The following is a 23,565-nucleotide window of genomic DNA, read 5'->3' as shown; positions in this document are numbered from 1 at the left end:
GTTATCTGTCCATATAGACAGAGATACACATAGAAGTAGGGGTAGTTTGTGTATTTTTCACCCTGCCACAAATAAACAATCAAATTTCAAGGAAAAAAGACTTCTCTGCTCCTAAAAGGCCTGGCTAACGAGATATAAAATGTTTTGCTTTTTAGACATCAAAAAGACATCATTCTGAAATTTAGGTAAGAAAGTAGGTGTCTTAGGAGTTGGGGAGAAATAGCTCAAAAAAGGTCACCAGTTTCTTGGTATTACAGTTGTCTGAAACTGATGCCAATTAAGAAAAGATTATTCCCCTACCAGAGTGGGCAAGAAAAACAACCAGAAAAGTGGCCTGCTTAGTAACATGTAGTCTTCCTAAGGTTCATTAAGAAAGAATATAAACATATAAAAATCAAGAATTGGTTTCTACAGCGGCTGCATATCAGATAGATTAGATAAATGACTTATGAGCAGAATCACAAGATTTAGAAAATAAAGTCTTAAGTCTACAAATTAGGTCTAATCGAGGGCTTGAGAGCCTTTACAAAACACTTTCAGGAGACACTGCTATGAAGATATCTAATTGTAACACTGAAGTACCTCATTTTGGATTCGATTCCACAATATGTATACCTCACAAAAATTACACAATTAAAACACTTAAGTCCTCAACTTAAATTATTGCTTGTTTACATATAAATTGGATTTTATGTACCTTACAAAACTTCGGCTTATTAAGTCAGCACTGCTAAAAAAAAAACAAAATAAAAAATACATGGCGGAGGTGAACTCTGTCCTGATGCCTGCGGTCAATTTTAAGCACACTATGGTTTTCTCCCGTGTGGGGGGCCAGTGTCGCTGGGGAACAGAATGAACACACTTCCCCAGCAGGTGTCCAAAGTCTGATGGGTTTCGAGTCCTAACTTTGCTCCTCTCCTTCCAGTCAATGCATTTTTTTCTGGAATTTCAGAGTTAGTGGTTGGTAAGTGGCTGACAAAACATGGAAGGAAATAATAAAGGGCTTACCTGGTTTCTGTTGCTTTTATTAAAAAAAAAAAAAAAGAATGGGGAAGGCAGAGGGGGAAGGGAAGGATCAGATGGAAGAAGAGGCGCTGATTCAAGCTTCTGATGGATCTAAAGCACATTGAATTTGGAAATCAATTTCTTTTTGATTCATGATTTGGGCGAACTAGTTTGGTTTGAATCAAAGAAATTTTTAAAAAAAGAGGAAGAAGGACTTGTTAATGTTAACAGCCCTCCCACAGGCTCTTTTTCATCTGTTCAGGAACTGAAAATGCAAAGATACAACTACTGATGTCTTGGTCTTCACTTCTTGGGCATGTCTGTACATACGGCACGGTCCATGGTGTCTGTCCTGCTTATCCCAGAGGCAGGCTTAGCTTAAAACATCTTTAGTTTGATTTTTTTAAAAAAATCTTTTCTTTCCCCCAGATGAAATCTTAATCTTTTGGACTGGTTAGCCAGGGAAAACAAAGCAAGAAACCAGTGTCTGGAGCCAGACAGGAAGAGAACAAGAGCATGGGTTGTTTTCCTTAAATACATACATTTAGATACATTCAATCTGACATGGGTGTGAAGTCTGCCTGTCAACATTTACTCTGCAGGAGAGATCTAAGTTGCACTAAGGTGAATGCAGTGAACAGACTGACAACTGTCCGGACGCGAGCTGCAGGCCATCTGTCAACGTGACAGGCGGCTCCTCCAGGAGCAGTCAAGGGACTCGGCCCGTCAGCTCATCTTGCTCGGGCAGGGCTGGATGGCAGGTTGGTTGGGTCGAAACGAAGAGACGCAGCTCTCCAGATTGGTAAGTGTCTTGAGCAAGTGAGCCCAGTCAGCTGAAGAAAGAAGCAACCAGCTACCTTCAGTGTCAGCAGTATTTCTGCGGGAAAATAAAGAGAAAGTTGTGATGGCTCAGAATTTTTGGTAAAACCATCATGAGGCCCAGCATGAAAACATCAAGACTACTTGGCCATTTTAAATAACACCAATCACAAAGGTTGCATCCACTTTTTTTGTTTGTTTTGTAGGAAATTCAACATCAATTCTACATTTTCTCACTTAAGAGAGAACTTGAAAATAGAGTTATCTACTGCTAGGGACAACATTTTCTACCTTAAGAGGCCCCTCACCTGTGCCAAATTGTTGAGAGCCCTTCCCTTTGTTAACAGGCCAGCCACCAGGCTCCCAACTCAGGTGGGTTCTCAGTACTAACTGTTTCAAGATTTAGTTTGACACAGTAACATCACTCTTCTTAGAAAAAGTGTTTAAGGTGATAAAGAAATAATATAGGTAAGATTTTAAGATTGTTGCTTAAATAAAATGAAATCTAGAACACTTAGAATAAACTTAGGCTTAATTAAGGGAGAGTGGAGTCTTAGCCACTGAACCACCAGGGAGATCCACCTCTAGATCTGAATGCCCTGCACCATATGACCTGCAGGAGCCTTCCCCTTAGAATGAACTTAGACTTAATTAAGGGAGAGGAAACAATTAGAAGCTAGTTCCTCTTCATCCTTTTGAAAATCAAATGTTACAATTCAGAAACAAAGAAATCAAAGTTTGTGCTAACATGACTAATTCTCTGCTATTTCATTTTTTGCTTTGCTATTCCATTTCAGGGCAAAATGGGTGTTTTTAAATCATATGCCACCATCAGCTCAATTAAAATGAGCTTAAATAAATAAATTACACAAACATCATTGTATATCCAATAAAATTAGATTTTTTTCCCCCCTTTTTGGGAGGCATTGCACAGCATGTAGCTCCTGCATTGGAAGGGCAGGGTCTTAGCCACTGGACCGCTAGGGAAGTCCATATTACACATTTCTCCTCAATCTACTGGCTGACAACGTGTCTGTGCCAATTCTAGTCTATGGAATATTCACAGCCACAGGTTTATTTCTCTGTTGTTTCTTACCCGTGATGCGTCTCCCTCCTGCTTAATCATGTCCATTCCAGGCAGCTGGCTAGGGAAAAGGCCGCCTCCCCTCAGAGCAGGGTCATTCACCTGAGGGCGACAGGACAGGACAGGATGTGGCTTTATCTGGAGAGGCATATAGAGACATCCATATGCCTGCTGGGGAGCAGCTACCCACCAACCTTCTGCTTTGTTTCTAGGAGCAGAATTACCAGGAGAAAGGACAACAGACAGAAGGCCACCTCCCTTATCTAGTCTCCCACATTCGAGTTCTGGGGGGAGTGTGGATGGACGTGAAAATGTGCTGTGTTTAGACTCAGTTGTGTCCGACTCTCTTCGACCCCATGGACTGTAGCCTGACAGGCTCCTCTGTCCATGGGATTGTCCAGGCAAGAATACTAGAGTGGGTTGCCATTTTCTTCTCTAGAGGATTTTCTTGACCCAGGGATCAAACCCATCTCTCTCAAGTCTCTTGCACTGGCAGGTGGGTTCTTTACCACTAGCATCACCTGAGAAGCCCCTATAAATACACTGGCTGCCTTCACAATTTTTATTTGCATTCTATATAGAAATTCAACAGAGATAATAATATTAGAAACATTCTTAGGTCTTTCAGTTCAGGTCAGTCGCTCAGTCTTGTCCGACTCTTTGCGACACCATGGACTGCAGCACGCCAGGCTTTCCTGTCCATCACCAACTCCTGGAGCTTGCTCAAACTCACGTTCATCATGTTGGTGATGCCATCCAACCATCTCATCCTCTGTTGTCCACTTCTCCTCCTGCCTTCAATCTTTCCCAGCATTAGGGTTTTTCCAGTGAGTTGGTTCTTTGCATCAGGTGGCCAAAGTATTGGAGTTTCAGCTTCAGTATCAGTTCTTCCAATGAATATTCAGGACTGATTTCCTTTAGGATTGACTGGTTGGATCTCCCTGCAGTCCAAGGGACTCTCAAGTCTTCTCCAACACCACAGTTCAAAAGCATCAATTCTTCAGCGCTCAGCTTTCTTTATGGTCCAACTCTCACATCCATACATGACTACTGCAAAAACCATAGCTTTGACTAGATAGACCTCTGTTGGTAAGGTAATATCTCTGTTTTTTTAATATGCAGTCTAGGTTGGTCATAGCTCCTCTTCCAAGGAGCAAGTGTCTTTTAATTTCATGGCTGCAGTCATCATCTGCAGTGATTTTGGAGCCCCAAAAGAATAAAGTCTGTCCCTGTTTCCCCATCTATTTGCCATGAAATGATGGGACCGGATGCCATGATCTTAGTTTTCTGAATGTTGAGTTTTAAGCCAACTTTTTTACTCTCCTCTTTCACTTTCATCAAGAGGCTCTTTAGTTCTTCTTCGCTTTCTGCCATAGGTTGGTGTCATCTGAGTATCTGAGGTTATTTATATTTCTCCTAGCAATCTTGATTTCAGCTTGTGTTTCATCCAGCCTGGCATTTCAATTGATGTACTCTTCATATAAGTTAAATAAGCAGGGTGACAATATATAGCCTTGATGTACTCCTTTTCTGATTTGGAACCAGTCTGTTGTTCCATGTCCAGTTCTAACTGTTGCTTCTTGACCTGCATATAGATTTCTCTGAAGGCAGGTCAGGTGGTCTGGTACTCCCATCTCTTTAACAATTTTCCACACTTTGTTGTGATCCACAAATCAAAGGCTTTGGCGTAGTCAATATAGCAGAAATAGATGTTTTTCTGGAATTCTCTTGCTTTTTGGATGATCCAATGGATGTTGGCAATTTGATCTTTGGTTCCTCTGCCTTTTCTAAATCCAGCTTGAACATCTAGAAGTTCACGGTTCGCGTACTATTGAAGTCTGGCTTGGAGAATTTTGGGCATTACTTTGCTAGTGTGTGAGATGAGTGCAACTGTGTGGTAGTTTGAGCATTCTTTGGCATTGCCTTTCTTTGGGATTTGAATGAAAACTGACCTTTTCCAGTCCTGTGGTCACTGCTGAGTTTTCCATATTTGCTGACCTATTGAGTGCAGCGCTTTCACAGCATCATCTTTCAGGATTTGAAATAGTTCAACTGGAATTCCATCACCTCCACTAGCTTTGTTCATAGTGATGCTATGGCCTAAGGCCTAAGGCCCACTTGACTTCACATTCCAGGATGTCTGGCTTTAAGTGAGTGATCACACCATCGTGATTATCTGGGTCGTGAGGATCTTTTTGTATAGTTCTTCTGTGTATTCTTGCCACCTCTTCTTAGCATCTTCTACTTCTGTTAGGTCCATACCATTTCTGTCCTTTATTGTGCTCATCTTTGCATGAAATGTTCCCTTGGTATCTCTAATTTTCTTGAAGAGATCTCTAGTCTTTCCCATTCTGTTGTTTTCCTCTATTTCTTTGCATTGATTGCTGAGGAAGGCTTTCTCATCTCTCCTTGCTATTCTTTGGAACTCTGCATTCAAATGTTATATTTTTCCTTTTTTCCTTTGCCTTTAGTTTCTCTTCTTTTCTTGGCTATTTGTAAGGACTTGTCAGACAACCATTTTGCCTTTTTGCATTTCTTTTTCTTGGGGATGGTCTTGATCACTGCCTCCTGTACAATATTCCTCCGTCCATAGTTCTTCAGGTACATCTATCAGATCTAATCCCTTGAATCCATTTGTCACTTCCACTGTATAACCATAAGGGATTTGACTTAGGTCATAGCTGAATGGCCTAGTGGTTTTCCAAACTTCCTTCAATTTAAGTCTGAATTTGGCAATAAGGAATTCATGATCTGAGCCGCAGTCAGCTCCTGGTTTTGTTTTTGCTGACTGTGTAGAGCTTCTCCATCTTTAGCTGCAAAGAATATAATCAATCTGATTTCGGTGTTGACCATCTGGTGATGTCCATGTGTAGAGTCTTCTCTTGTGTTGTTGGAAAAGGGTGTTTGCTATGACCAGTGTGTTCTTGGCAAAACTCTGTTAACCTTTGACCTGTTCCGCTTTGTACTCCAAGGTCAAATTTGCCTGTTACTCCAGGAAGCTCTTGACTTCCTACTATTGCATTACAGTCCCCTATAATGAAGAGGACATCTTTTTTTGGTGTTAGTTCTAGGTCTTATAAGTCTTCATAGAATCATTCAACTTCAGCTTCTTCAGCATTACTGGTTGGGGCATAGACTTGGAATACTGTGATATTGAATGGTTAGACTTGGAAATGAACAGAGATCAATTATTCTGTCGTTTTTTGTTTTTTTGAAAATGACATAAAAGAAAAAAGGATTAGATTCATTTGTACAGACTTAGTTCACTTTAATAATTTTTGTATACTGGATGTTTCCTGCATGGTTTGTCTCCTCAGTCATTGTCCATAGGACTCTGAGAAGCTGTAGGAATATGCAGGTGCAGACTCAAGGCCCAGCTTCATCTCCAACGTTGTGGAAAGGGACTGTACATCACAGGGCTGAGCCCTATGCTCCCGTACGCCACCTGGACAGAGCCCAGGGAGAGTGACCTCCTGGGGTATCCACGTTGGTATTCTGTCGTTTTTGAGACTGCATCCAAGTACTGCATTTCAGACTCTCTTGTTGACTATGATGGCTACTCCAAAGAAGAGCAATATTTCTAGGAACCTGGAAAGTTAGGTCCATCCATGAATCAAGGCAAATTGTAAGTGGTTAAACAGGAGATTGGGGTTGCAAAGAGCCAGACACGACTGAGCGACTGAACTGAACTGAACTCAAACAGGAGATGGCAAGAGTGAACATCGACATTTTAGGAATCAGTGAACTAACATGGACTGGAATGGATGAATTTAACTCAGATGACCATTATATCTTATGTCTTTACATGTTTACTTTTTGCGTGCAAATTAGACCAACGATCGTTTCCCATCCCCTGTCCGTCTTTGGCCATGCTGCATGACTTGTGGAGTCTTAGTTCCCTGACCAGGGACTGAACCTGCACCCTCAGCAGTGAAAGCAGAGTCCTAACCACTGGACTGCCAGGGAGCTCCCTTCGTCTGGTTTTATGTTTAGGAGAAAAAAACATCAGTTCTTGAAAATCCCCAAATATGAGCTGAATTACTTATAAAACACAGATGATGCATATGGATATAATGATATATTATTACATATTATTTAATACATGTAAATATATACATATATTCAATACATACAAAACACCAAATATAATAAATGTTGGTATCATCCTTAAAAAAAAAAAAAAAGAAAATCCCCAAATATAACTATTTAAGAAAGCACATTTCGTCACTCCATTTTTTGACATTCATTTTTGATACTGCAAAATCCTTCAAATAAGAGAAAAATTTAGAAGACAAGAAAGTTAAGAAATATTTTAAAAGATTTTTGAGCTGTCAGGGATCCTTTTGTGTTTATTTTATCATGAACAAGTATTTCTGTTAATTGTACTAGCACTAGTGATGGTAAGGTGAAAAAACACTCTTCAAAATAAATGTGGGAAGGTGGGAGGGGGGAACGGGATGGGGAATACGTGTAACTCTATGGCTGATTCATGTCACTGTATGACAAAACCCACTGAAATGTTGTGAAGTAATTAGCCTCCAACTAATAAAAAAAATTAAAAAAAAAATGTGGGAGTTAATGGCAGATGTTAAGTACATGGAAAGACTCATTTAATAGCAGAAACAGACAGAAGTTGCAATCAGGAAACTGAGGGTGGTTTCTCCTTGGGGTGCTCACCTGCTCGGGACCCATGGAGGACAGCCCTGACGTAGGCACGGAGGTCACTGAGGTCATGCTGATCTGTCCGGTCATCTGGTTCATGTTGCTTATCCCGCCGGTGTTGGTCGCCATGGATACATTGATGTTCATATTGTTATTGTACATGCTGGTGTTCGCCTGCTGTGCGAAGTGTGGAGGGGACTGTTGCGAGAACATGCTAGAAACACAGTGAAAAATTAAAATGTTAGAGCCCTTGGGCAAACAGGGAGGCAGGATGCATAAAGCTAGGCTGAGAGAACCCGGGGAGTGCAGCATGGGGTGATGGCCAGGAGACGGTGAGATCAGAGACGGCAGGGGAAGGGCTCAGCCAAGCTGCAGGGGTCACTGCGTTCTGAGCTGTCCCCAGCATCATCATGCTGGGGTGCTGGACAAAGTCTGGAGGGACACTTTGCACTCTCATGTCTGCACCAGACCAGATTTCTGTTTGCTTTTATTACCTGCACTGATAGGGGGGTGGGCTTCCCAGGTGGCGCTAGTGGTAAAGAACGTGCCTGCCAATGCAGGAGACGTAAGAGATGTGGGTTCAATCCCTGGATCAGGAAGATCCCCTGCAGGAGGGCATGGCAACCCACTCCAGTATTCTTGCCTGGAGAATCCCATGGACAGAGGAGCCTGCTGTGCTGTAGTGCTGCAGAGCTGGACATGACCGAAGCACTGAATACGTACACATGACAAGAGGGTGGCCTCCAGGCCACTGCCTTCCCCAGCACTTGCTCTCATACACTGGGGGTTCTACCTTCTTGCGGGGGGGAGGAAGGTGGGGTTCCTTTTACTCCCAAGGCAAAAATATTAAGCTAGGGTATGGTAAATTCTGGTACCTTCTGCCCTAGGAAAAGCAGATGTTTACGTGGTATTGTTTGCTTGAACAAAGAACTCTCCAGCAGAGAGGCAGGTGGGCTATAGAAAGATTGCCTGGTGGTTGTTTCTATCAAAAAGACAGACACGTGGCATACCTGTTTGCACCCATGCTCCCCTGTGCCCACCCGTTCATGTCCGAGGAGGCCTGGTAGGCTGGGTTTGCCTGGGACTGCTGCAGCATGGGGCTCTGGGTGTGCGCCAGCCGGGGTGATATCAGAGGGCTCTGGGGTGCGGTGGCCCCAGTGAAGCCGGGGTCAGGCTGCTGACTTATTCCTTAGAAGACAGAAAAGAAATCCCAAGGAGACTGTTAGTTTTATCTTCGAGGCAGGGGACAAAAGAGGACATTCAAATCAAATACACAAAGAAAATTACTTTCATGAGGGAGGGGACATATGTACATCTATGGCTAATTCATGTTGAGGTATGGCAGAAATCAAAACAATATTGTAAAGCAATTATCCTTCAAATAAAAACAAATTTCTTATAAAAATAAAATTACTTTCAAATACCCTATCCTGTGCTGGTAAGTTATACACATTTAAAAAGATTCCAAGTTGGAATAAAATGCATGAAGAAAAACTCTCCACACCTTGGTTCTCTATGGTAATTAGAGGCGTGCCCAGGAGACATAATAACCATCGAGACTAAAGATAAAGAAAATACCATTCTTGCACCATATCCCTTGCAAGTCAAGAATGGGTCAAATGTATATATTTCTCTTTGACTGGAAACAGTCTTTCAATGTTTATTTGTCACTACATTTGGATTAAATTGGATTAAAGTTTGGCCCTCTATAAAAAGTCAACACACTTGAATACTTTTTTATTAAATTAAGTTATTGTATGATGGGATAAGCTATGTTTTTAAAAATAAATGACCATGAGAATTCCCTGGCAGTCCAGTGGTTAGAAGTCTCCACTTTCACTGTTAAGGGCCTGGGTTTGATCCCCAGTCAGGGAACTGGGATTCTACAAGTCACATGGTATGGCTAAAAAATACAAAATTTAAAAAAGTAAGTGCATTCATGATTAGCGTGCTGTGTATTCACAAAGGATACTTTTGCACTATACAAGATGAACAAGAATAAGAAAAACAAACTCCATGTAAGCTTCTTGTTCAGTTTAGAGGCAAATGGTGTTTACATTAAAAGGAAAGAAAGAAGTGTGAGCAGACTTTCTTAAATCATCAAAAAAGAGAGGAAGAGTTGGGAAACAAAGGAGGCAGCTTTTTAGAAAATTTCAGGGATGACATTAAGGTAATTCCATTTTTGCCTAGAAGATTTGTAAAACATGCATATTTAATGACTACTTTAATAAACTCTGAAAGAAAAACTTAAGATCACACAGGAAAAAGCTGCACATTATCCTTCTGTGTCTTTAAAGAAATAGGAGACGTGAGGTTTCAAGCACCACAAAGACTGGGTAGTTGTTTTTAGAGAACTCTGGTGGGAGATGGGGAGAGTCACTTTGAATGTTAACCTTGATGTAGGCACTTAACTTTTATCAATAATTCAACTATTAACCAAATATGACATGCACACAAATATTAATGTTTATGACACAGCATGCTTGTTTCTTAAGGTTGACATTAAACAACAAATCAATACAAAGAAAATGAAGAGCTAGTTCACTGTGGTTTCTGTAAGGCACTTCTGAAGAATTATTAATTCATTAAAGATTTGGTGTAATATTCAAAGTGGAAGTGTTAGTCGCTTAGTCGTGTCCAACTCTCTGCGACCTCATGGACTGTAGCCTGCCAGGTTCCTCTGTCCATGAGATTTCCCAGGCAAGAATACTGGAGTGGGTAGCCATTCGCTCCTCCAGGGGATCTTCCCCACCCTGGCATCAAACCCAGCTCCTCCTGTATTGCAGGCAGATTCTTTGCCATCTGAGCCATCAGGGAAGCCTTTGTTTTTCTAAAGTCATAGAAGGTCTGTAACACTTAGAAGGATATACATCTTTCAGTGTTTTGTATCTATCAGTTTGTTTAAGCAGACTCAGAGGTTTTCAAGTACAAGTATACGCACATGCACCTGTGTTTACAGACATGCGTATGTGCTCATGCACACGACTGATACTCTACACAAGACCACCTAGTCCGGTTATTCTCAAAGTAAGACCTGCGCTCAGAGACAGGGTAGGGGCTGAGCTGAGAGACGGGAGATACTGCACTGGACCTGGGGACTCCTGATGAGCCCCAGCTGCCCTTCCAGGTTTCCTAGCATCCCCTGGTTAGCCAGGCTCAGCTGGGGCCCACACAAAGAGCTGTGACCCCGGACAGTGGGGGAACCCTGGGAAGAAAGGAGTAGTGAAAGGTGGTGGGGGTCTAGGTCCCATACCGTAGTTTGGAGGGAATGGAAACTGCTGCGCATTTGCCTGGGGGATCCGGGGGTTGCTCATGGTTGCCGGCACACCACTGGGAGCCACCACGCTGGGCGTCATGTTCAGCCCCTGCCCTCTCATCATCAGAGTTCGCTGCTGAACCTGCTGTTGCTGATGATGCATCTGTCTTTGTCGAAGATGTTGGTTCAGGATTTCCCTCTGTCTCTGGGCCAGCATCTGGGCGTTAATAGGTGCCTGGAATGGGGGTGGGCAATACACAGAGGAAGACGTGGGGGTGGGCACAGATCGAAAAAGACACTGCATGTTAGAAGCAGGATAACAGAGGGTACAGGCTCACGCAACATTATTTGGAAAATAAAGAGAGAACATTTTAGAGTTGAACAACTGGCGGTGGAGAATGTGAGCCCTGAGTTCTATACATACAGTGAGGAATCGGAACCCTTGCAATGACTGATGTGGGTTAAGTTCAGTGTTACTATCAATAAACTGGAGACTCACTGGGAGAGGACAGCATTAACTACGGGACCCCAAGGTAACATCAGTCCTGTTTGTAAGAAGACTGCAGAAACCTTGAAGATGGCAGTTTAGAGGCTCATTAAGGGGCATTCAAGTCTAAAGGGACACCAAGTCACTTTGCCGAAAGGTGGCTTTGAAGCATTTGAGAAAAGGCTGAACGGAGGCAGGAAGAAAGGGGGTTGCGTAGGGAGAGGAGGGTGACAGAGGCCAGATTGCAGGGTGGATGGGAAGGAGGGATGCTTGCTGTCAGTGAGCAGGACAGGCTGGTTATGGATCCTGGCCATACACAGCCGACTTCATTATTCGTGGATTCTGTACTGGCGAGCTGGCCTACCCGCTAACATGTACTTGTCACCCCAGAACCAATACTCACAGCACCATCGTCATTTATGGATATGTGTGGAACAGCAAAAAATGTGAGAAGCCCAACATGCACATCCCCACCCACGGTTGAAACGAGGTGACATGAGTTCTTGTTTCAGCTCTCACGCTGCAGACAAGTGCTCTTCTTGTGGACGACTTAGTTCCACGGTTTTCACACTGCTGTGCTTTTCATCAGGGACTCTGCTGTTTAAAATGGTTCCTGAGACTAGCACTGAAGAACTATCTAGTGTCCTAAAAAAGTCCAGGAGGCAGATGTGCCTTGTGGGGGAAACTGTGTGAGTTAGATGAGCCTCATTCAGGCGGGAGTTATGGTGCTGTTGGCTTTGAGTTTGATGTTAATGAATCAACAATATACATACAAAAGGTGTCCTCAAACAGAAAAACACATGGACTGACTGATGAAAATGTGACCAGAGGCTCAAAGAAACTGAACACTTTATTTCTCCTAGGAGCAACGGTTCAATATTTGCCAATTCAGTGTTGGCAGTAACTTTGCTTGCTTGCTTAGTCAGTCCAACTGATTTGCTTGCTCAGACCTGTCCAACTCGTTGTGACCCTGTGGACTGTAGCCCAGACTCCTCTGTGCATGTGATTCTCCAGGCAAGAATACTGGAGTGGCTTGCCATTTCCTCCTCCAGGGGATCTTCCTGACTCAGGAACTGAACCTGCATCCCCTGTGGTCTCCTGCATTGCAGGCAGGTTCTTTACTCACTGAGCCATCAGGGAAACCCAGGACTGAACACAATCAGTGCGAATAATGATAACTGACCATATGGAGCAACAAAAGTGGCAGTGATGGGGAGGGAACCACAAAGGCAACAGACTAGACCGATAAGCAAATGGCATAACCTCCATCATGTGGATCTAGATCTATGTCATGGCCTTCTAAGTTACTTTACATGGGATATCAAGGGGGAAGAAGTGATGAGACAGATTAAGTGGATACAGTGAAAGCTGACAGCTTGTTTGCCCCTTACCTGTGTGGGTACTCCAGGCCTCAGAGTCAAGTTCACGTTTGAAACGTTGCTGATTTGATTCATAAGTGGCTGGCGATTCTAAATGCATATACATGGCAATCAATACACTTTTAAACAGATATATTTTACTTCAAATTCCCACCTCAAGAAACCTCCCCCAGCCCCCAAAACCAACATACACATGCTGCTGGATATTGAAACCACACGGTGTGTAGCTAGATACCCTTGTAAAGCTAGTTATCAAGGGATGCTCCCCACTGCTTGTAGCTGAGAAGTTATTTTGGACAGTTTGGAAAGTACACTGTTTGTAAGGGAGAAAAAGAGTAGAATGATCAGAAGAAGAGCCAAAAGGAAGATTAGGGAAAAAAGCAGAGACAAAGAAAGAGAGGAGATTTTTAAAGTCTAAATACTGTTATTTACTATATGACAGAAATCTGTCCAGGCTTGCTTCAGTGAGAGCATACTTTCTTGAGCAAAATAACTATTTCACAATGTACCACCCCTCTGCCACCATTCTGCTAAAAGCCACGATTTTGACCACAAGATAGGACTCAGAGCAGGAGCTCCCGGTGTCCTGGGTACTCACTTGGGGCCAGAAACAGTGCTGGGTCCTGTCAACCCATACATATAGCCCTAGACTGTTAACAGCCCCATTTTATAGATGGAAACACTGAGGCTTAGAGAACTCAAGGTCAGTCCCTCAGTAAATCACCAAGCTAGGAAATCAGAGGAGAGCTGCTCTAGCTGGAGCAGAGTCAGCAGAGGAGCAAGAAAGAAGGGAAGGAAGAAAATGAGCATGAAAGCTGTACGATCATGGCAACATCTTCACTGTCTTAGGACAGAAGGAGACTTAAGCCCCCAAAAGGACCCCCCATTCTTGTGCCATCTCACATCCACCTTCACCGTGTCCCCCCACCCCGACTCTCTGGGTAGTGGCCAGGAACACACCTGCTGTGCTTGGAGGCGATGCTGCAGTTGAAGCCTCAGCTGGTTGGGCTGGCTCTGCACAAGGCCCGTGGGCCTGAGGCCAGGCCGGGGCTGCATGCGGAGGGTGGCGTAACTGGGCCGCTGTCCCATGGTGTGGAAGTTTGGATCCTGCATGGGTGTGTAGCTGCCCTGGGCCATCTGCGCCTGAGACGCATACTGCTGCGGGAACACCGGGGTCTTCTGCTCTAGCATGAGGCTGGAATCCTGACTGGAGAACTGCTCCGGGTCCACACCTTGGCTCTGAAGAGAAAGCCCCCAGATGACCAACACAGAAATAAAACCAGCAGAGACTGCAGAGTGAGCATAAGACTTTCCTCTCACGGCCCTGTCTCTGAGGCTTCTGCTGTTGTACTTACGGCACAAAAGTACTTCAACCCTGACTCCACTTGTCTTCCGAGAAAATGCCTCTTTGTTCAAAAGAGCCAGTTACTTGAGGCAAGAAGCAGGGTTCAGGCCTGACTCCCAGCAACCCTTCTTCCCAGGGAAGGGGGAGGTGGTCATGAGTATAGAAAGCCTCCTACTCACACCACCAATCTGACTGACCTGAACCTGAAAATGCAAATGTCCCCCAGGTGTGTTCAGTGTTCCGACTGCTATTCACAGCTGTATAAATCACTTCAAGTAGACAACTGCCTTGATACCTGGCTGGGGTCAGCAGTGCTGGGGTGCCCACCGCTATTATTCCCATTTTGCAGACAGTTAAAGTGAGACTTGGAGATGTGTGGTAAGCTGCAGCAAGCCTGCCCGGCAGGTAAGGAGTAGGTTCCAGTTGAGTCTGTGATTTACCCCAGTGTGACACGCTGCCTGTACCTGACTGTTTTCTGTGGTTGTCAGAATCCCTGACACGGTCTACATTCTGCCACCATCTTCTTTCCTTTTTTTTTTTTGGCTGTGCTGGGTCTTTGTTGTAGTGCAGGGGCTTCTCTAGGTGTGGCACAAAGGGTTAGTTGCCCTGTGGCATGTAGATCTTAGGTTCCTGACCTGGGATCAAACCCACGTCCCCCTGCCTTGGAAGGTGAATTCTTAACTGCTGGACCCCCAGGAAAGTCCCACCATCTTATCTACTACTAGATGTATCTAATGTGTTCATCCTTCCTGACTTCTTAGAGCTACCCCATCTATCTGCCTCAAAATGGAGTGGGTACAGAAAATCCAGAATTTCCCAGGGGCGACACCTTCAGTCCAGGTGGCCCTAAAATGACTGCAAATCCAGAGGGTGCACTTGGCTCATTCTTTCTTCCTTCTGCTACGAACCTCCCAACAGATAGGAGGGAAGGACCCAACTGCAAAATCATCTCTCAGGTGTGCTTTAAGCACAGTAACATCCTAGGTTTTCCTTAAGCTAGTCTACTCATGTGAAAGCAGGCCTGGGGACACCCAGAATCCCGCCCTTAGATCAAGTTTAACCGTGAGAACTGGGCCTATCCTCTTGTGCATGATAGTTTTTAAAATGTGGAGCCCACTCATGGGAACCATCCACTGTTGAATTACTGCTCTAAGTATATCCACAAAACCATCTCAGATCTTGAAGTTTTGGCCCATCTTTAAAAGAGAGAAAGTTTAAGTAATTTCCATTTTTAAAGAAAACACACAACTCTGATGACTACAAATAAAGCCCATGTGTGTTCTACATTTCCCCAACTTCACCTAATAATCATTATTACTATAATTCAGGTAATATAAGGATGGATTTGATGAGACAACATAGAAACACAAATAAAAAAAGAAGACTGAAGATATTAAAGATGAAATGACACCAGTTTTGATAAAAACAATGCCTGAGTCACGCAGCAACCCAAAGAATCACATCTTTGAATGTCACTTGGATGAAACTCAGGGATAACAATGCTGAACACTAAGTTCTCACCAGCACTGAGAGGCAAAGGAAACCAGCCACACAGGAAATACTTCAACTCCATTTTCCCCTCTGATTGATTCGGGTTATATCATGCAACCTCAAGTCATTTCTTTCCATTCTGCTGTTCTCAGTATGAATCGACAAGTCTTAACTCCCACTTCTGTCTGCTGAATGTGGGGATTATGGCAAGACTAGTTTTAATGCTTCAGAGAAAGTCTCCCATGACTCGGCACCGCCCTTCTCACAGACCCTCACAACACGTCATACGTCCAGGAAGCAGATCAAACCCTGGAAGGTACTTCTTAGCAGTAAGAAATAAAGATGATTCATGACGAGAAAAGAAGAAGATGGCAGCGAGCCTGTGATCTTTCTACGGGAAAACAGGATGCCTGCTTCACACCAACTGGGCTGCGTAGCCAGACTGAAAAAAGTCCTCCAAGTTATTTCCTAGACTCTGCTAGGTTATTATGTTGCTGCTACAAAGTACTCTTAAATGACTTTATGTCAGCAACTAAATCAACTACACAGGCTTCCCTGGTGGCTCAGACGATAAAAGAATCTGCAGTGCAGGAGACCTGGGTTCGATCCCTGGGTTGGGAACATCCCCTGGAGATGGGAATGGGAGCAGGGGAGTGGGGGAAGCAATGTGAGCCCACAAAGATTGGCTAACTTCACCTTTAAAGTGACTTCTGCTAACTTACGTGCAACCTGTTTTAGCACAAGTAGCTTCCTATCACTAGCTCACAGGTATAAGATGAAGGATATGGTTTTGAGATGGAAGGTTCTAGACTGCTGAGACAGCAGTGGTCTGTTCTTGGCCTCTGCTCCTTGTGTGTTCCTCCCTGCCATAGTCAAGTGACCTGGACTTGAGTTACACCTTTTGGTCCAATAAATCCAAATTACAGGTAAAATTCATTCTTGGTCATTGCCATTCTGGGGCAAAAGTTGATGTGGGAGTAACAAGGAGAGGGGGAGACAGGAAACAGAGCTCCTGGTTACAGGGGAGAGCACGTTCTAAAAAGCCGAGTGCCGTTTACGTGCAAGCAGAAGAGAACAGACATCTGTGTGTCCCTGCGAGCTTGGCCTCCGCCAGCCTCGCGGTGCGCCCACCTGGCTGACGAGCTCGGGTATCCCCAGGGCTCTGTCGATCTCCTCCAGGCCATCGAAGTTCCTTAAGGCCAGGTACAGCTGGTCCAGGAGAGCGCCTTCATCACTTGGAGACTCCGCTGCGGGATGTGGACACAGCAAGTCGTCGGGAGAGCTGCCGAACGGCTGTCTGTAAAGAGACAAATTTTGTCTCATGCCCAAGGAAAACTGAGTTGATTAGAGAACATTTTTTTCCCCTCCTTAATAATAAAAGTAGTAAAATACGGTACCCCTCAGACACAAACAGCAACCCCACATAATAGATACGTGTTATTTAGTGCCGAACAGAGACAGGGGGCTTCCCTGGTGGCTCGGTGACTAAGAATCCACCTGAGCCAATGCAGGAGATCTGGGTTTGATCCCTGGGTGGGGACGATCCCCTGGAGGAGGAAATGGCAACCCACTCCAGTATTCTTGCTTGGAGAATCCCCATGGACTATAACTCACCAGGCTCCTGTTGAGTTATGTCCATGGGGTTGTAAGAGAGTCAGATACAACTGAGCAACTAAACAACAGAGATAGGTGAGACACACATCAAGGCACTGGATGTTTAGATCGTCGTTTTTATTGCTCCTGCTCTAAAGCGGGCAAAGCTGAGGTTTGGAGAGCTTGTCAGACTCTGTGGTGGAGAACAGACAGGCAACACTACAAAGCAGGGATTCACCACTGCCCGGGGTGACCACTGTGTTCCCACAAATCCACGATGACTTTTCAGGCATATATACTCATATATTTACTTTGCCCTGAAGTAGTCCAAGGTGTTTCCTGGATTTTAGCAGGAAAGACTAATTGATTACATAGTTTTATTTCTCATGAGGCTTGAATGACCCAACTGAGGGACATAGTGAGCATGAAAGCTCCATTAATTTTTTTGAACTCAGCTGCCATTAGACAGCACTTGGCGGGACTAACAGGTATTTCTCCGTCGTGCATAAGTGGGATTTGTAAACATTTATGAAAATCCTCAAGAGGTGTGGCTCTCAGGCTACCGAATTAGTCACGAAAAGTCGACCATGAACATGCAGATTATGTCTGTTATATATTTTAGGCGATAGAACTGTCCTAACACTACACTCCAAATTCAATGGTATAATAAAGTCCTGTGATTTAAATTAACTGACAACCTTGGGGAGTTAAAAAGAGTTTCTGAGTGACTCAAATATTGAAAGGGGAGATGATCTTCTAATTTGTCCTCTTAGAGGTACTACATGATGTTTTGTAGAGAATGAAGTTCACAAGTAAGCACCCTCATTCTTAGGGCTTCCCTGGTAGCTCAGCTGGTAAAGAATCTGCCTGCAATGTAGGAGACCCAAGTTCGATTCCTGGGTAGGGAAGATCCCCTGGAGAAGGAATAGGCTACCCACTCCAGTATTCATGGCCTCCCCTGGTGGCTCAGATGGTAAAGAATCCACCTGCGATATGGGAGACCTGGGTTTGATCCCTGGGTTGGGAAGATCCCCTGGAGGAAGGTATGGCTACCCACTCCAGTATTCTTGCTTTGAGAATCCCTATGGACAGGGGAGCCTGGTGGGCCATGGTCCATTGGGTCGCAGAGTGGGACACGACTGAACGAATAAGCACAGCACCCTCATTCTTAAGTGATGATAGATTCACATGGGGATGACAGGCCATGTTTTCTAAAACTAGCTCTAGTGCTATTTTGGCCTAGAATCCTGAAATGCTGAGGATTTACGCCAATAGTCAAACAGTTCTAACCCAGTGCACTTAGAAATAATCTACCCTCTTCATTAGCCCCGGTCACTTGTGAAGAAAATCACCCAGTAAATGTGCCCCTCACGACACTCTGTGCCCGTAGTCCTTGGCTCTCCGAGCTCACATCCCACGATCTGAGAGATACCATGAGAGGCCTTGCAGCCAGGACCTCAGTTCTCAGGAAGACATCAAGCACCCGAATAGACCGACCCCCCCGAGGCCCTTCCTGCTTCCATGTGCTCCCAGAATTAACTTTCTAAACACAACTGTGATCAGATTACTCTACACTTAGGGAGTGGGAGGAGGGAGCAGATGCAGAACAGTGGCAACAAGGAGGATAACCACAGCCCTGCATGTCACGGAAGCAAAGGGCAGAGGAAATTCCCCAGAGAGGAATGACCAACCTTCAGATGCACAGTTCATGAAGAAAGAGCTCAAGTCAGCTGAGAGTGGATGCTATTTACCACCTTTTCTTAGGCTGAGACCTCATTCCCCAAAGATGCTAGTTAATATTTTCTTTCTTGAGCTTTACTTAATAATTTCCAACTTCTGTTTCTTCAAAAGCTTTAAATCCCCACACAGCCAGAGCCCCCACCCCAGATCTCTACTATGAAATCGAGTCCCTCTTTAGTGGAGTGAGGCTGCAGGAGCTCTGTGGGAAGGCAGGTGCCCCATATGCATCTGCTGGCATCAGCTGGAAGAGGAGACCCTGTCTGGTACAGTGGAAGACCACTCCATTCCACAGAGGGCACATCCCAATGCTTATAGAGGAAAAAAAACTACTGCAAACGTTCACTGGCATCTAAGTGATTTCCTACATAATAAAATAACCTATTTTTTTGTTACATGATTTCCATTTCTTTTTCTAATTAAAAAAGTTAAGCTAATACATGACCTAGATTCCTACTTTGGTCAAAGCCCTCTTCAACTTGAGCTGGGGCCTTGGGGATACTGTCCTGCTTACAGCCTCTCTCTGATTCTCCTGATACGATGTTGCCAGGTTCCTTTTCCCGTTACTGAGCTGACTCACAAATTCCCAGGCCCTGGGACAGGGTGCCGGTGGTAGTGGACACACACACTTCAGTAAAGCCTAACCTGTCCCAGTGTAGAGTAGAGACTATGGCTTCCCTGTGGGTCCCAGTTGCCCTGGGCAACCGGCCTTTTCCTAGAAGATGCTGTATACCCACCATAATGCCAAGACTTCCCATTCTACGTTTCCCACCCTCTTCTCCATCCGTGATCCTTCCCTTGCAGGTTCGGCGAGTCTCCTGTCGCCCCCAGCCATGCCCATTCTGCGCTCGACTGCAGGACCGCTCACTGTGCTGTGCTGACGTGATGCTGGCATTTACTTACAAACCTCAGCTGTGCCTGGTGAGCATCTTCAGTTTCTGTGTTGGCTTGGTATCTGAACTCTGTAAGTTCAGCAAGTTGCCAGTTGGTGAAAATAAAAGGTTCTTGATCTAGCCAGGTTATCATACCTTATGCTCAGAAAAATACATTTTTATGTTCATAAAAATATATTGCATTGTGGCTTGGTATCATAAATTTGGGCATACCATGAGTTACAACATTTCTTTGAGAAACATCATAATACGTTTGGGATACAGAAAAGATAGTGATCTGGACTTTCAATTCCACCTTTATAAATGACTGCCAATATGATGGAGAAAATTTTTTCTTAAATTTTGGGCAATTATAAATATAGTTACAATCTAGATGGTGGCTGACAAATATAGTAGTAAGACAAGGATGAAATTCAGAGGAATAAATGGAAGAACACACAGAAGCCCCAGGTTGGCAAAGTAGTAAGGAATGAACTGGCAGAAGATAGGTCCATCGTGAATAAAAATCTTTCTTTTTAAAAAAAATTAAAAGAAAATTTTATATTCTATTTGAGTATAGCTTATTAATGATGTTGTGATAATTTCAGGTGGACAGCAAAGAGACTCAGCCATACATATACATGTATTCATCTCCTTCAAACCCCTCTCCCATCTAGGATGCCACATAACATTGAGCATAGTTCCCTGTGTAGGTACTTGTTGGTTATCCATTTTAAATATATACATGTCCATCCCAAACTCCCTAACTACCCTTCCCTCCCAGCAACCATAAGTTTGCTCTCTAAGTCTGTGAGTCTCTTTCTGTTTTGTAAATAAATTTATTTGTATCATGTCTTTTTAGATTCCACATACAAGGGATGTCATATGATAAAAAACCTTATTTCTTGAAATCTATACTTTTATTTATAGACTACTAGGACATTAAAGATGGTGATAAGGGGAATAAGGTAAATTCTGAGTTATTATTTGAGAAACTGGAACATTTATCATCACTTTTTACTTGTATTTTCAAAATTTTGCAAAAAAGTAGCAGCTACTATATGATGAGAAATTAATAGTCAACCAAGGAAATTTTACTCTTAGAAACATCACAAACAAAAGAACACCAAATTAACTCAGAAATTCTGAACTTAATGTGAAAGAAAGTCTTTCATGAAAGGCAACCACTGTTCACTTTTACATACATTCAAGAGAAATCATAAAAAAATCATCTATACATTTGGGGCTATATTTTAAACATCTCTTTTACCTAGCAGATGAATAAAAGGAAAAAAAAAAAAGCCCCCACAATGAAATGACAGCCAATGGAAATAAAATTATAAGTAAATGAGGATGTGAATATGTTAGAAATTTAAGGGCTAAACTACTCTCTTTTTGAAATGTGTATATATAAACTAATGCTGGGTTCATGAAACATTAAAAAATCTATTCCTAAATAGGTACGCAGAAAAATATAAAATATTAACGGTGATATTAATACTTACAAAGGGGATTAAAAAAAACCACTGCTTTTCTTTTATTTAAAAAGAGAGATGTGGTTAGAACCCTTGTTGTCCATCATCTCTGAATTTCTATGACAATAAGACTGCTGTAAATTTTGTCATAAATTTCTTCCAACTGAATTATTTAAAATAAAAGAAGAGGAGTTAAGTGGCCAGAAAAGCTGAAATAACTTTAAAAATGGTAAAAACGTTCTATTCTGTCCATAGAGTTCTTATGCAAAGAAAAACAACAGTACCACCAACAACATGAGAGCAGGGTCAGAGCAGAGTCACAGAAATGCCCCCAGCAAACTGAACAGTTGACTCTGTAACTGGCTTCAGCGTGTACTCCGGATTTCTCTCATTTTGCTTTTTAGTTGTCGCTATTGTTTGGCCTCTCTGTGTGGTCTGTGGGATCTTAGTTCCCTGACCAGGGATCGAACCCATGCCCTCCTGCCATGGAAATGTAGAGTCCTCCTAATCACTTGACTGCCAGGAAGTCCCCATTTTTGTTTTAACAGAACCCTCCTCGACTTGGGCATCAGGGAAAATCCCAATTTTGGGCCTAGTTTTCCCCTACAAACTAATCTTAGATATTTCATCCGAAACCAGCTCTCAGGGGTTGGGTTTACTTTTTCTACTATGTGCAAGTTTTCATGGACATGGGTATGTTTTTTAACAAACCAAATAAACATATTCAGAAAATGCACATACTCACTGACACCATGAAATCAGACTTAAAGAGCTGGAAGAACCCTGAGAAAGTACCACCTCTAAGGATGACTACAGAGGTTATTTATACGATGCTCTATTCCCAAGCAAACCCAGTGATGCAGGCCACACTCTGTCCTTGGTACCCAGTCCAGTAAGAGCCACTCTGACTACTGTGGTTCTTCTGGTGTTCGCCCCTTCGAAGTATAGTGGAGGAGCAACGGTGCTAGCATCACCTGGGGCTTGTCAGAGACGTAGAATCCTGGACTCCACTCAGAACTGCCATCCAATGAGACCCCGGAAGTGGTGCACAGGCACCTGGGGTCTGAATACACTAGTTTCTCCCACTAAGTGTATGGAATACAGCTGGTGAGCACCTTCTCTTCTTTATCTCCATAGACAGCTGTTAAGCAGTTCCCCTGGCCTTTTCTTTCAGTGAAATAACTAGTTTCCAGCTTTTTCTCACCCAGCCTATTGCTGAGCTCATATTCATCTTATGCTATTTTTATTTTTTTTAAGCTTCACTGAGTACCTTGAATCCTGCATCATTCTCTTAAGATACAGAAAGGAAAACAGGCTCCACAACATAATTCTGAGCTACGCAAAAGCATTTTATCCCAGGGTAGGAGACACTTTAACACCTGTTTATTTTTTAAAAAACAACAAGCTCTGGAAATATTCTACCCTTGTGAAATTTCATAAACTCTGCTTTTATCATTAGTGAATTTGATAAAAGTATTTTATAATTTTAGATTTGAATAACCTCCAAAGGACAAAATAGTTTAGCCTGCAGTGAGGTCCTCACTAGCCTCCAACCTAAACTCTTTACACACAAGCCTCAAGACCAAATTCCTCCAGTTTGTTTCCTAATGTTTACTTCCCAGAACACCCTGCCTGCATCCTTTATGTGCCCACCTGACTCCTGCTTAGTACGTGAATTATCTCCCTGCCTCGGGGCTCTGTGCCCACCCAACTGGCAGAGCAGCACCATCACACTGGCCTCAGGGTCACCTGCGAGATACCTGCTTCCAGTACTTTGCTAACCCTGAGATTAGCATATAACACAACTGTGATGTCTCCTTTCCAGGGAATAATGGAACAACCACCTTCAAGCTAAAACTTGAGCAACACCTAAGCCCCCAGGGACAGGTGGATTTTATCCTGAAGAGTCGGGGCTTGCTGGGCCATAGCCACAAGAAAAAGCTGATTGTGTGTGGGGGGGTGCTGTGTTGCTCTGAGCATGAGCGGAAACCCTCACCCCTGAAGAGACCAATGCAAATTCTCTCCTAAGAAAAAGTAGCCTCAGTTTTAACCCCAGATGTTTCATTGACCAAGAGTAACTAGAACTCCCAATGAAAGACTGCCATAATACTCAGGGAAATGGGCCACCAGAAACAAGAGTCAGTCACTGATTTACAACCGCAAGGAATTCAGATACTGGAACTCCCAAATCAAGAAATGTAACAACAAAGGATGAATGTCATGTTTAAAGACATAAAGGTGGAATCAAAACTAAGCAAACCACAAGAGACCATGAAAAATAATAAGGCAAATAGAACTTTTAGGAATGAAGGATGTAATTGGATCAAACATAGCTAAAGAGATAATGAAATATACACATG

The 23,565-nt window shown here is 43.4% G+C and overlaps 1 protein-coding gene and 1 non-coding gene across 3 annotated transcripts in view; both read right to left on the bottom strand.

The window, feature by feature from the left end:
• Positions 1-1,414: 1,414 nt before the first annotated feature.
• NCOA2 (nuclear receptor coactivator 2) overlaps positions 1,415-23,565 on the bottom strand; it is a 280,040-nt gene continuing 257,889 nt past the window's right edge. For both annotated transcript variants that reach the window (XM_065903337.1, XM_065903338.1), the window contains 8 exons: positions 16,660-16,825; positions 13,653-13,931; positions 12,705-12,782; positions 10,824-11,061; positions 8,581-8,758; positions 7,586-7,784; positions 2,921-3,010; positions 1,415-1,882 (listed from right to left, as the gene is read on the bottom strand). In XM_065903337.1, coding sequence (XP_065759409.1) covers positions 1,871-1,882; positions 2,921-3,010; positions 7,586-7,784; positions 8,581-8,758; positions 10,824-11,061; positions 12,705-12,782; positions 13,653-13,931; positions 16,660-16,825 — 1,240 coding nt within the window. In that variant the 3' untranslated portion in view covers positions 1,415-1,870. The remainder of the gene's footprint in view (positions 1,883-2,920; positions 3,011-7,585; positions 7,785-8,580; positions 8,759-10,823; positions 11,062-12,704; positions 12,783-13,652; positions 13,932-16,659; positions 16,826-23,565) is intronic.
• On the bottom strand, positions 6,196-6,399 carry LOC136145296 (small nucleolar RNA SNORA73 family). Its single transcript, XR_010658740.1, has one exon. It is a non-coding gene; the product is annotated as a small nucleolar RNA SNORA73 family (small nucleolar RNA).

This window comes from Muntiacus reevesi, chromosome 12, assembly GCF_963930625.1.
Source record: "Muntiacus reevesi chromosome 12, mMunRee1.1, whole genome shotgun sequence".
Taxonomy (NCBI): Eukaryota; Metazoa; Chordata; class Mammalia; order Artiodactyla; family Cervidae; genus Muntiacus; species Muntiacus reevesi.
The sequence above is the reverse complement of the archived record's forward strand: the minus strand, read 5'-3'. Positions and strand labels throughout refer to the sequence as shown.